The sequence below is a fragment of the Hyaloscypha bicolor genome (genome assembly GCF_002865645.1).
Source record: "Hyaloscypha bicolor E unplaced genomic scaffold K444scaffold_10, whole genome shotgun sequence".
NCBI classification, from domain to species: Eukaryota; Fungi; Ascomycota; class Leotiomycetes; order Helotiales; family Hyaloscyphaceae; genus Hyaloscypha; species Hyaloscypha bicolor.
Window position 1 is genome coordinate 856,124 of NW_020194512.1, and position 12,888 is coordinate 869,011.

General features: G+C 47.3%; 7 protein-coding genes across 7 annotated transcripts; 3 read left to right on the forward strand and 4 right to left on the reverse strand.

Moving 5' to 3' along the window:
- Window positions 1-56: 56 nt before the first annotated feature.
- On the forward strand, window positions 57-878 carry K444DRAFT_623213 (uncharacterized protein; the record flags this gene model as incomplete). The annotated part of the gene is made up of 3 exons (XM_024882254.1): window positions 57-109; window positions 296-646; window positions 716-878. The coding sequence occupies 3 exons, from the start codon at window positions 57-59 to the stop codon at window positions 876-878; spliced, it is 567 nt and encodes a 188-aa protein (XP_024743870.1).
- Window positions 879-1,481: 603 nt separating this feature from the next.
- K444DRAFT_658150 (uncharacterized protein) lies at window positions 1,482-2,355 on the reverse strand (the record flags this gene model as incomplete). Its single annotated transcript, XM_024886228.1, has 1 exon — window positions 1,482-2,355. One exon carries the CDS (start codon window positions 2,353-2,355, stop codon window positions 1,489-1,491), a length of 867 nt encoding a protein of 288 aa, XP_024743871.1. The 3' UTR covers window positions 1,482-1,488.
- Window positions 2,356-4,711: 2,356 nt separating this feature from the next.
- K444DRAFT_550077 (kinase-like protein) lies at window positions 4,712-5,686 on the forward strand (the record flags this gene model as incomplete). Its single annotated transcript, XM_024876492.1, has 1 exon — window positions 4,712-5,686. A coding segment is annotated over exon 1 (939 nt), but the record flags the coding sequence as incomplete, so codon positions are not given.
- A 407-nt stretch (window positions 5,687-6,093) lies between these two features.
- K444DRAFT_2977 (uncharacterized protein) lies at window positions 6,094-7,455 on the reverse strand. The gene has a single exon (XM_024871695.1). The coding sequence runs from the start codon at window positions 7,242-7,244 to the stop codon at window positions 6,234-6,236; it is 1,011 nt and encodes a 336-aa protein (XP_024743873.1). The 5' UTR covers window positions 7,245-7,455; the 3' UTR covers window positions 6,094-6,233.
- K444DRAFT_2985 (uncharacterized protein) lies at window positions 7,456-8,512 on the reverse strand. Its single transcript, XM_024871700.1, has one exon. It carries the CDS (start codon window positions 8,231-8,233, stop codon window positions 7,667-7,669), a length of 567 nt encoding a protein of 188 aa, XP_024743874.1. The 5' UTR covers window positions 8,234-8,512; the 3' UTR covers window positions 7,456-7,666.
- A 1,076-nt stretch (window positions 8,513-9,588) lies between these two features.
- K444DRAFT_515250 (uncharacterized protein) lies at window positions 9,589-10,552 on the reverse strand (the record flags this gene model as incomplete). Its single annotated transcript, XM_024873581.1, has 2 exons — window positions 9,589-10,146; window positions 10,202-10,552. The coding sequence occupies 2 exons, from the start codon at window positions 10,550-10,552 to the stop codon at window positions 9,589-9,591; spliced, it is 909 nt and encodes a 302-aa protein (XP_024743875.1).
- A 192-nt stretch (window positions 10,553-10,744) lies between these two features.
- On the forward strand, window positions 10,745-12,759 carry K444DRAFT_578295 (decaprenyl-diphosphate synthase-like protein subunit 1). Its single transcript, XM_024877607.1, has 2 exons — window positions 10,745-12,087; window positions 12,138-12,759. The coding sequence occupies exons 1-2, from the start codon at window positions 10,879-10,881 to the stop codon at window positions 12,297-12,299; spliced, it is 1,371 nt and encodes a 456-aa protein (XP_024743876.1). The 5' UTR covers window positions 10,745-10,878; the 3' UTR covers window positions 12,300-12,759.
- Window positions 12,760-12,888: the final 129 nt, after the last annotated feature.

Below are 12,888 nucleotides of genomic sequence, written 5' to 3' on the forward strand. Positions count from 1 at the left end.
TCTCTTCCTCCGACTAACAACAACAATAACCTGGGAGGATGACTATCGAGATCAGCATGACTTTGGAGTACTCGGAAAAGAGGAGAAGGACATCAGTCTCAGTCTACAAGTAAGTCATCTCTAATGTTCCGATTGCTATAAGACATGGGCTCATTTATACTAGGGCCTATCAACAGAGGTTTCTCGAGACCTAATCAAAAGCAATAAGATAACAGAACAACGATTCATCATGGATCAACAGGCAGGTTTTGTTGTTCATGGCCTTGCCGGTACAATTGCTTACTACAGATACAAGAGCGCTCCTCGAGCCTAAACCTCCCCAACCTTTGAACCCGGGTACGAACGATCACCGATCTGTCCGAATCAATCAGTATTTCCATCATTGCTTACGTGAGATCACATCCAGTCCAGGAAAGCGACCTCAAGGCCTTCCTTCAGGAATCCAGGGGTCAATTTCGACGGCTCTCCTCTCTTCTGGAGACGTCGGCCAGACCATCAACTTCCCCAACCTTCTAATCAAACTCTGTCTTAAGGTTTGGAAGCAGCCCATACAAGACGGTCACGTAGTGGACGTTTTGTATGGGTCTCGATACACACCGGAAGCAAAATGCAACATCATCGTGAAGCAAGAACCCCACACTCCCCTGTGGGTCTGCCGCGAGTCTTGACAAGTCGCAATGGAAAAGTGTTCACTGCAGCTGAATATGTCTACCAGAATGGATCCGAGGGAACATCTCTTACGTCTTCTTCCGAGGGAACTCGCCGTTCATAACTACCTCCAGACCGCTAGTCAAGACACAATGTTATTGCGAAGCAGTTGGTCCCAAGACGCACTCAATCTCAGGAAAAATTGCGATCAATTCTTGCTCATGGGGTGACAGCACTCTCACAAGATTGCTCGAGGCGTTCAGAGACATGGAGGGAATTATCATCGATAGTATTGGTAATCCTGTCGAAAATGCGGAAACCATGAGTTCGACTTAGCTCTTTGTAGAGTTCTCTCGCCTCTCATGGGCAAGATTAGCAACGAGACCTGGATAGATGGTGGGCTCTGAATCGAGGCAATGAGGTACAATGGGGGGGCATAGGCTTTTGGGAATAAAGACAACGCAAGTCAAAGCAGTGTTGCCAGGCTGGCAGCGGACGTGAGCGGGGTTGTTTCCCTTTGAACCACTGTTTATTTCAGGCGGGGGTTGGCTCACCTGAATCGATCGATTATTCCTCTTCACTACTATGATGATTTCACGAAATAGCTGAGCTTTTGTCACGGCCTGGGCAAGCTGTGGAAGTGGAAATGTATGTGTTTGTGTAAATATATGTATGAATGATGGTGCCCTAAGGGCGGTGAAGAAGCTATATATACGCCTGTGCGCAGCACGTGATAGCTTTGCAAGGCGTGTATAGGGAGAAACAATGTATCCGAGGCAAAAGAACATGAATGTACAAAATCCTGAAGACCCCATTGATGAACAATAGGCCTAGATATAGCTAATTATGACAGCACTTCTTTCCTCCCCTTGCTGCCACCTTTACCTCGATTGTAGGCAACTTCCCTTGCCGTCCGTAGTGTCCATTATCGAACTCCATCTGACTCTCTACACTTAGATGGTGGTCATAAACCTCCACCTCGTCTTGTACGTCCACTAATGAAAGATCTGTATCAGGCATTCGCCACTTTTCCTTACTTTGACAATTTGCCGAATCGTGAATCACAATGGTAAACTTCTCCAAGTTTTCAAAATAGACGAAGCCTTCAGGGCCACAGAGTCTCTTCCAAGAACGTGCGTCTACTGCCAATGACCGGACACTCTCTTTTGCTTCTTTAGACAACGCCTTGCCATTTATCAACCTTTGCTGAAGTTTCACCAAACTGTTGAACGGAATAAATATTGTATCCTCAGTGGGGTCGATTTGAGCGAAGCAATCGGTGATTTCCTCGTTGCCGAGTCGTAACCAATACTTTTCGAGTGCGACTCTTCGCGACTCCCAGTTGGCATGCAAGGCAGCGGGAGGCGGAGTATTAAATCTGATAAAACTTTTGTCCCAAGGATGCCTCGCTCTGTCGTAATAGACCTCGACGATCCGAGGCCCGGGTAACGCTAATTTCCAGATCTTGAGACGAAGCTCCGCCGGAAGCTTGGGGAAGAGGCTGAAGCCCGGCTCATTTGATTCTGAAAGGTTTTTGCTTGCACACTCGATCTTTCCCCGTGATGTTTGCATACTTTGGAAGGCGCCTTTCATGGCTGCCCCGGATCCGGATTTTGAACTATCGATCGAGAAGTCATCTGTTGGTTCCAGGTTTGAATGCGCCGTGGGCCGATTCCGCTGGATAGCGGACGTCGCGTTGGAGTCCATTGTCGAGCTGTCCTCTGAAGCACAAGCTCTTGGAGATAGTCTCTAAAATCATGTCAGAGAATATCCTGAGACGAAACATTAAGTAGCGCAAACCTATCCGTATCTATTGATATTTGTATGACGGGAGGTTGAGAAGTTTAGAAAATGTGGGATATACGGTGAGCATAAAGTAGGGGAAATGAAAGCCCCACAATTTTGACGCGATAAGGCTGATAGGGGGGTGATACGAGACAGATACGAGTGAAGACCCGGCATCAATCGCGCTCAAAATATGGCCAATACTTTCCGCACCCACTTGAATAACGTCCACCTTGCGTGATTAGGTTTGGCTATACAGGTGATTTCTCTGATATAACTTGTTGTCGATCTGGTGGTTTCCAATATTTCTAGCAAAGAGAAACTTAGCGGTGAAGAGGTTGGCCAGGATTGCTTGTTTGCTAGGGGCCAGGGCTTCTCATGAGTCGTGGAGGAATCGCACCGCTGCACTTTATGATCAAAGTATATCCTGTTGCCGATTCAGATAAAACTTCATATTCTAATGTTTGAAATGCAGAGACAAGATCTCCATGCTTCTACGTCGCGTAGCAAGACAAGTCCAACTTGGGAACCACAAAACATGCGGACCATGTCTCCAAGGTTTTTCGCATCCGTGGCCTATTTGAGCCATTCAATAGTATCGTCATTCTTTCTCCAAATCATCATCTTTTCTTTTGGGACAAAAGGAGGTCCGACGTATATGTGGGCGTTCTCGCACACGCGGGGACCAAATGCAGCCGTGATATGAGTTTCGGTGGGGACAATTCTTCCCTTGCTACCTCCGATTCGTGTAGTATTGTGAAACAGTGCCCTATTTACACGCCATTAGTTATGCATTCTCTCATACTCGCTGAAATAAGGAAAACATCGTCATCCTTCCAGTCACAGGATGGAAGAGTACCGGATGCCTATGGTAGTATGGGGTGCTTCATAGCAACCTCGCAACATATCTTCTCAACATTCTTTTGGTACTCCGCTTTCTTGGGACACGGGAATAGCCAAGTGAGATAGATTTCATGTCCTTGATAATTGACGAAGCCAGCTTTCAATATGTCCGGATTTTCTTCTGGCTTTCTTGGTGGCAAGCCCTCGAACTTGCTCATCGTGATTTAGCAAGAGACCTGTATCGTTGCCTTTGTAACTTTCTTCTTGTTTATTTTGGGTTGAATGGTTTCGACTTTGATGTTGCTTTGTCGCTGGTTTTATGTTGTGGCTATTGGGTTTTGAGTTGTAGGTTGAGAGAAAATATCAAAGACCCGGGAACCATTTGAGACTACCTCATATACTTGAAGCAAAACTCACAGCGAGCAAAAGTTTGATTCACGAACGAGGAGTATTCGAGGTGAATGAAGACTGTAGCTATCTATTTGAATGTTTGACATGGTCTTGGGCTCAAATAGTCATCGAAAAACTGAATTGTTCTGCCGAAAACTGTGGTTCATAGAAACAACTTGAATGAGTTCCAGAGGGAGACTGATTTCTTCCTTTTTTTTTGTTTTTTTGTTTTTTTTGGATAGAGAGCACGCTCTGTGCAACAGTCATTGCAGGCAGGTGAGCATCCACCCCAAAGCTCGCTTAATTCGCTAAACTAAGAGACAGCACTTACTAATTTAACAGCAATAATAGGATTGAAATGTTTGAGAAAGCTAGGTCCTGAACCTTATGTAGGTATTTCAATATTTGCTTCTGCAGCAAAATGAACATCGGTTGAAATTGAATGTTGAAATTGAATGTTCCAATAATTTGAAGTGTTGTCATAAAATGAAGCTACCATTTCCTACCTCAAGCGAGTTCATGGCATCAAAGTATTTATTCAGTGATTCAAACGCCTTCCTTCATAAATTGAGAACTTCCCTTAGATCTGAAACACGTTAGCGCTCTTCAAGAATTTGGGTTACACATAATTGATGCTGATTCAGTTTGCTGTGGTGAATCAGTTGCGCACGAAACGAACAAAGAGGTGCTCCGTTTACCCCAACCCACAAACTTATATTTTCTTACGAAGCCTTCCAAACACCCACAAATCTTCAACCTCCTAACTTTCCTCAGGGAATCGTTAAACATGGATCAAAATCAGACACCTCCAGATCTTGACATGTCCGCCGTCACCGATGCAAAGTCGAACACCATGTTTAAGGAAAGTTCCCCAAAAGGAGTACGGCTTGACGTCCCCGACGGCGTTCCAGGTTCTAGCACATCAAAAGTATCGGTAAACAGAGAGTCAGATTCCGCAGGACAAACTGAACATTCATATCAGAGCTGCGAGGCGGGAGAAACAGGAGAAACAGGAGAAACAGGAGAAACAAGCGTTGAGAAGGACGAAGACAACGACAAGGCACCCACGGGACCCCTCTACATGTATCCGAGCTTCGACGATGTGGAAAACATTGAGTATTACCAGCCTGGAGGATACCATCCAGTAAGGATGGGAGATCGAATCGGAGGACAATACAAGATCATTCACAAACTTGGCTATGGCGGATTCGGAACTGTCTGGCTTGCTCGGGATACCGAAAAACAACGATACGTCGCCCTCAAAATCATCCTTGCCGACTTCTCTAAGGACGCGATGGAGAAAGACTTGAACGTTTTGAAGCATCTGGCAGGGCACGTTGAGCGGCCTGGTGGGAACTTTGTTGAAATCCCCCTCGAGGATTTCTGGATCACGGGACCGAACGGAAACCATCTCTGCATTGTCTCTGAAGTTGCTGGACCAAGCATTGCCCATCTCACCAGAACGTACAATTCCAAGATCGAGCCACAGGATGCGCGAAGGATGGCGCTTCAAATCACGCAATGCCTGGCATTCCTGCACTCCGGAAAAGTCGGTGTCGCACATGGAGATCTCACTACCAGCAATGTCCTCCTCGAACTCGGCAACTTGGATTCCTTGCCCCAAGACAAGCTTCTTGAGATCTTAGGACAGCCAGCCGCGGAGCAGGTCAGGCCATACACTGACAAAACACTAGGCGCCGGTGCTCCAGACTTCTTCTATCATTCCGCCACCTTGACGAGGCTGAGCAACTTCTTCACAGGAAACATCGTAGTCATCGACTTTGGTACTTCCTTCTTCTTGGACAAGCCACCAGCGGGTCTCAGCAAACCACCCGTTCAATTTTGCTCTCCTGAACTCATCTTACAGAAGCAGAAGAGCAGAGCTTCTGACGTCTGGGCTCTTGCCTGTACCATCTTTGAGGTGAGGGCTGGAAGTCCGTTATTTGAGTCATTCATTTTTGGAGAAGAGGATGTGCTGGAGTCAATAATTGGAACTCTCGGTCCGCTCCCTGAACAATACCTTCCTTATCTTGAAAATGAAGGATATAACTGGCTTAAGGACGTAGAGGGGGATGGAGAGGAGCTTGGTGATATGGTGGATCACATTAAGGGGATCTTGGAGGACGAGAAGGTTGCGCTTTGTGACCTGCTCAGACAAGCTTTGAGATACGACGTCGAGGGTCGCTTGACCGCAGACGAAGTGCTTCGTCATCCTTGGTTTTCTTTCAAGCTTCAGGTTGGAGCGAAGGAGAGTGGCAGTGGCTACGATCACGTGCCTTCGACCTAAGCCGGGTTCGAGATGCTCTTTTGCTCAACATATGTAGATACTCTAATTTGCAATTGAGACTACATGGCTTCCATGAGTCCACTCTCGAGATTCTCTCGGTTCAATTGATAATAAATTGAAAGTACATTTGTAAATCTATCAAGTTTCCGCCTTGGTACAGTCATTAAACAGTAATTAACAAGAAGAAACATTCCCAACACCTCGTAAATCATATATATCATAAATAAAAGACGAAACGCCGAAGAAAAGGGAGTAGAAAGTAATTGTCGAACCAAAGACTTCAAATTAACTTGAACTTTCGATCTTCACCAGATCTAGTTTCAACAGTTGCGGTTTCACATACTACTACCTCTGGCTCTTTGAAATGAATCCACGCTGGTTCGACAGCACTAACCCTGCTTTTTAGGGACGTGAACGGGAGCGAGTAATAAATGAGCGGGTGGTCATTTTCTCTGCTGCGCTTGTCCGAGTCGTCCAAAGTGTCGAGAGAATTTGCTGCCCCATCTGACGAGCTAGAGCAAGAGCTGACGGAGTCCAAGTCATCGTCGGAATATACTGAGGCTGGGCTGTTGGGATATCCAGAACCCGGCCCGTCTTGATCAATGCGATCGTCAGTGCATTTGTCTGCCGATGGGGCTTTCGGCACGAACGTGAGCTCCTTCACGACGTAGAAGCTTGCAGCATACTTCCTGACATCCTCGGAAATTTTAGCCCTGTCGGGAGAGTCCAGGAAGAGCTGGATAATCTGTCGACCAATCTTCCTCAAGCCCTGGGCTTGAACGATATTCCTCAAGGACATGTCGATCTCTCGGAATTCCAAGAGTACTTTCACTTTCTGGTACACGCTGGTATCTACTTTGTTGTATTGCCACTGCGAACGAGGAACCTCTGATGGAGGGGATGAATACGCCACCGTCCCTGTGAGAATCGTATCGAGAAGATCAGGACTGACAGCAGAGTCACTTGTACGAGGACTCTCAAGCAAGGCATGGAGTGCAAACTCCTCAAAATGCTCTGCAGCATTGACGAATGTAGCAGGTTGCTCGAGCAAGAATCTGATCTTTGACACAGGCGGACGTTGACGCATGAGGATTCTGAACTCAGATTGGATGAGTCCGGGAGGCCATAGTCGGTGCTCGAAGAAGAATTTGAATGTTTCGATATCCGCCGTATCGAGTCGAAATGCAGATTGCAGAGTGTTTTCTGTTAAGCAGTCTTTATTTGCGTCCAGCACTAGCTTGACCATATGCAGGATTGGGAATCCTAACCGGGGCGGGGGAGGACGGGGCATGCCCGGCAGCCCAGGTGGCGGTGGTGGGAACCTGGGGGGCTAGATCTCGCAATGGCGGCCTCAAGAACTTCGTCGGTAGGCAATACGGATTGTTCTTTGGCGCATTCCAAGATTGCCCTGAAAGACTCCCCGATTGTGTGTTTTGCGGCAACAACCAAAAAGTGTGTAGAGAATCTGAAGTCCGGAAATTTCTCCAGGAACAGATCCAGAACTTGTATGTCGAATTCCTCCACCACACATTCGAAAACATTCGAGGTGATCTAGATGCTCGGCCATTGCTCAAGAACAAATGCTATAACTTCCAAATTGTTGGCCGTCCGCTCCAGTAATCGCTCAGTAACATTGAACCTTTCTTTGCCCGTCATGTGGCCAACAAATAGCTTGAGAATCTCTACATCCTTGTGGTTGTCCGCTCGATCCCATCATTCTCTGTGTATCTTGATTTGGGGGTCGCGCAATAGCAACAGCTTTAATGTTTTGACATTCGATGATTTGATGGCATGCTTCAGGACATTCTCAGTTACTTCAAACCGTGGATCGAGTTTCAGCAATATCTCAACAATCTCCACGTTTTTCTGCGCAACTACTTTGGACCAAATATGCTCCAAAAATTGCGTAACGAAACGGTTCTCCAGAAGTAGTTCAACTATGGACATACTTGATTCGTCAACGGCCTCGCCCAGAACGGCTTGCAGGATATCGCCTGTAGCTGAATCTTCCCCCTTGGTGTGAGCCAGTAGCATTATTATCATTTCGAGGTTGTCATCCTCGGATGCTGCTCTGCACAATGATGCCTCTAATATCGGGTCTTCTAAGCCATGCTGCAGAAGCATCTGAAAGATTTTAGGTCTCCCCTTGGTGATGGCAGCTTCCAAGACGGAGTCCTGCATTTTCATTTCTTCAACCGTATGCAGTAGTAGCTTAAGCATTCTGGTATTTTCCCGCGTTGCGGCGACTTCCAGGATTCTCTTGCTTACTTTCTGGCCCATCCCCAGAATCGTCTTCGTGAGGTCGATATTGTTTCCGACGGTTTGCTATAGCATTTCGTCTGTGACAACAAGTTCTGGGTTTGCCTGGTGCAGCATCTTGGTAATGTACCCATCGTTCAGAGAATTGGTGGCGGAATTCAGGAAGACCTCTTGCGTAATCTCAGTACCCTCCATTATCCTGGCTATTGAATCTGTTCTCCAACCGCCTACGATCTTCTTGACCAGTTCCTGAGGGAACGGTGATCGTTTGCATTTCGTGACGAGTAGTTCGATTACTTTCAGTGATCTCACCAGCCAAAGGGGGAAAACAGCATTGGGCATTTCCGGGAATTCGAACTCGTCAACTCCATCTAATAAAACAGCCAAGGCACCTTCACTATCTGGCGTGCTTTGGGCGATCATCTGCAGCAGTACATCTGTAATCGCAAGCGTCCACCTGGGTGAGTTCGTTAAAAACCGTATCGTATTCTCTTCACTCTTCCAGTGATTTACCAGAGAGAGGACGACCTGTTCTAATATCCTTGTCGGAGAATTGGGAGGCACAGGAATGTTGGAGAATGCTTTGGAGATTTGCTCGCCCCAATTTAGGTTCTCGGCGACTGATTTTAACAAACTCGTGGGTAAGGACGACCTGGTGGGCGGAGTACTCGAGACATCGATTTATCAAGACGTTTCCACACCCAAAATTTGCAGCCGCTTTTTCTGGAGAGTTTCCCAATCCCGAGAACCCAGATTTCAAACTCTTTCCCAAAGGGTTTCTTCAGGAGACAAGGGACACTATGGCGCTGCTGATTCCATATTTGGACTCACGCAGTTCTTCCTGGTTCAAGAAAGAAACCAACACCACCACCGATGACCAAGGCACGGTTCCAAGTACTCCAGTTTGATCCAGCTCTAATTAAGATACAAGAAAGAAATTGCTTGATCAACAGGCGTCTCAGCAGCCAATAACTGTTGGTGTAAACCTTGTCTCGCACTACATGTGTTGGGGCGAGAGGCCGGACATCATTCAAACTGCTTACGATGAAGCAGAACCAGGCTCCTTTTTTCAATGGCGGAGGGATGATCGGAGGAATGTGAAGTCGTATGAAAGTGGCTCACGTTTCTAGGGGTTGCGTTCGCCTTGGGACTTGGTTGTAAACCTCATCCTTGCGATTTTGCAGGTGTACGGGACCCTGAAATAAATATGTCTTTCACTCCGAATATTATCTTTCGTCCCGGCTCTTGGCGTCGAGGTTCAAAAGGATTTGAGACGGGGATGTATACCCAGATGCGTGGCGATGAGACCCAAAATGACTTGCAAGGTGCCGGCTGTCGTACATCGCCCCACGAAAAGTATTATTGAATATGGCGATTCATGATGTATCCCTCTTCCGTCTCCGTGTTTTGACATCGTCCGGAATGTGCGTTGGTTCGATACTGGCCGACTCTGTATCACCGACTCCAGAAGCTTCATCGCCTGCGCCCACAACCCAAGTGTTCACTATTTCCTTCACTTCTTTGACAACTTTCTCTTTTCCTTTCGCCTCGCCAACTCTCCTAATATACCCAGAATACACAACCACCTCGGCGACCCCTACCAGGATGCTCCCGCTCATACTGAGTGCTAATCTTGCTGGTGTGTTCCACCATCTTGCAGCAACCCAGATTGCTCCTGCACAAGCCACAATACTGAGAAGTACATTGAGAATGAGGGCCATCTGCCTGTCAACATCCGCAAATGTGAGACCGTCATCGTCTGGATCAGAAGTATTGATATTTTGGTAGCTTGACGAGAATGCATGCGCAGCGGAGGATGCAGGAAAACGTTGAGCGAAGGTCTCCATGGGTGGAGGAGGATTGGTCATTCGTTCGTAGGATCGTTCTTCTTCCTCGCGACGGAGACGGGTCATGAGAGCCTTGTACGCGGAAGTCTGTAGCCAATATGTCAGCTCCGATTCGGAAGACTCTATGAAAATCATCACTTACTGGCTCTAGCTTGGGCAGTGGAGCGGGCACATAAACTCTTGACCCTTTGAGGAGAGTCTCGAGGCCACTCGGCTGAATTCGACGAGCTTTCATGTCCCGAGCAATATCTACCACCTGGCCGTGTGATATTGGGTTTCCAACTTTAGGATTAGATAACGGAGGTTCCGAAGATTGCTTCTGAGCTGTCACAGATGGATCCTGATCGTTGTCTGTCGATTTCTCATTTTTCTCTTGGGCTTCTCCATCATTCCCTTGCACCTTTGGGTTTTTCTCTCGAGCATCCCTTTCTCCCTCCGCGTTTCTCTTAGGTCGTTCGAGCTTCTCTAAAGCCTCCACTATGGAGGCAGTCATGGTAAGGAGTACCATCTTGACGTTTGGTCTGTTGTTGTCGCAAGAATGAAGCTGTTCGAATAGAATTTAGGTTGCAGCATTGAAGCTGGTCGGCTAGAGTTACCCTCGGTGGGCCTGGAGCTTTGGCCAACAATGGTCTAGTGGAACCGATAAAAAATACTCGGGAGGGCACGGCTCATAACACCTCCTTCACTCACTTCAAGCCTCCTTGTATAATACCTTTCACACGACTCTCCTTCCGAGTTCGAAGTGGCAATTGGAGCTACGGATGTCCTGCAGCCTGCATTCGGGAAGGATTTCGTTGTTGCAGAGGAGAAGTTGAGGATATGAAATTCCGGTCGAGTAGAGCTTCATTGCTCTTCAACAGCTCCCCAACCGCCCCCATTCAGTTATATTCTACATGTTCTGGGTGCCAATTGGCTGGACGACCGTCATTACGAATTATCCCAACTTCGATATACCGCCATCCTGCTCGAAGGAGGCAGTCCGCGTGGGCTCAGGCTGTTTCAGTTGCGTCCAATGTTTTCTCCAATGCGACAGCACGCGCCGCAAGCCATGGAGATGTCAGCGTGGATCCGTTGCGAATGGTGGCCAAAGAAATGAAGTTCTTGACGGGTAACATACGGCAGTTGCTCGGCTCCGGACACCCCTCTCTCGATACTGTTGCGAAATACTATACTCAAGCAGAAGGGAAACACGTCCGGCCTCTCCTTGTGCTATTGATGTCAAGAGCTACGGCGTTAGCGCCAAAGTCTCCCAGATATAATGGCCAGCAAAGTGCCGCAGATATCGACCATGCCATATCGCCAATGTCCATACTTGCCGACGTGAATCCAACTTCACTTTCGACCAACCCGATCACTGATTCTCCAACCTCATATCCAGCAACTGACAGCGATATCCTACCCTCCCAACGACGTCTCGCCGAGATCACCGAGATGATACATACAGCCTCCCTGCTTCACGACGATGTCATCGACCACTCCCTATCAAGGCGAGGAAATCCTTCGGCAAACCTCGAGTTCGGCAACAAAATGGCAGTTCTAGCTGGAGATTTTCTATTGAGTCGCGCTTCAGTGGCTCTTGCTCGTCTGCGCGATGCAGAGGTCACAGAGCTTTTGGCGACGGTTATTGCAAACCTGGTGGAAGGAGAATTTATGCAATTGAAGAATACCGCGCGGGACGAGAAAAATCCTGTCTGGACTGAAGATACAATTACGTACTACCTTCAAAAGACATATCTGAAATCCGCAAGTCTGATATCTAAGTCTTGCCGAGCTGCAGCACTTCTTGGGAGCTCAGATTCCGTGACGGTCGATGCGGCATATTCTTATGGAAAAAACCTTGGACTTGCGTTCCAGCTGGTGGATGACATGTTGGACTATACGATTAGTGGTGAGGAGTTGGGGAAGCCAGCTGGTGCAGATTTGGAATTGGGGCTTGCGACGGCTCCTCTATTATTTGCCTGGAAGAACAACAAGGAGTTGGGTTCTCTAGTTGGGAGGAAATTCGCCAAGGAGGGTGATGTTACTAAGGTAGGTCATCTCTCCAAGCGCACACAGCAATATTGCTAACACTAGTACAGGCTCGAGAAATGGTTCTCCAAAGCGACGGTTTAGAGCAAACGCGTGCTCTCGCAGAGGAATACGTCAGCCGAGCAATTGCCTCCATCGATGCCTTCCCAGATTGTGAAGCAAAAGATGGCTTGGTAGAAATAGCTATCAAGACCTTGAAGCGAAGGAAGTGATGATCTGACAGTTTCTGCGCTCCTGAAAACCTCCTCTTACATCGGCAGCGTCTCTGCCATCTGTATAATGAAGCTCACGGGGACATGTGCATAGACGAGGATGTATTATAACGGCGTTTACATCGGCATAAGCTAGCAATAGCTCAAAATAGACGTTTGATGTTCATTGCTCAGGAGCTCTGCTGGTTCTTTGGATATTTTTTCGGTTTCTCATTCCTTGGTCTCAACCACAAATCTCCTTGCGAAGTTTCTTTGCCCTCTGTTCTTTTATTGGGCCATTGTCAGCTAGTGCTCTCCCTTATTGAATCCATTTCTGCATGTCCATGGTTTGTCACTAGCAAAACATGGCAATCCTTTCAATTTGCCTGGTTAACTTTGCCTTACGAATAAACTTTTGTCTGACAGGAACAGGCCAGTCCTTCAGATGATGCCGCTTTAAATGAAAAAGTCTTATCTGCTGGCTGTTTTACAACTGTTATAATAATTGCAAAAAGGAAGATAAATGCTGTTGATTCGAGAGCCATTAGCAGAAGCGACATTGGGACCAGAAACAGGAGGAATACTGAGGCCATTATTAGAAGCGACATTG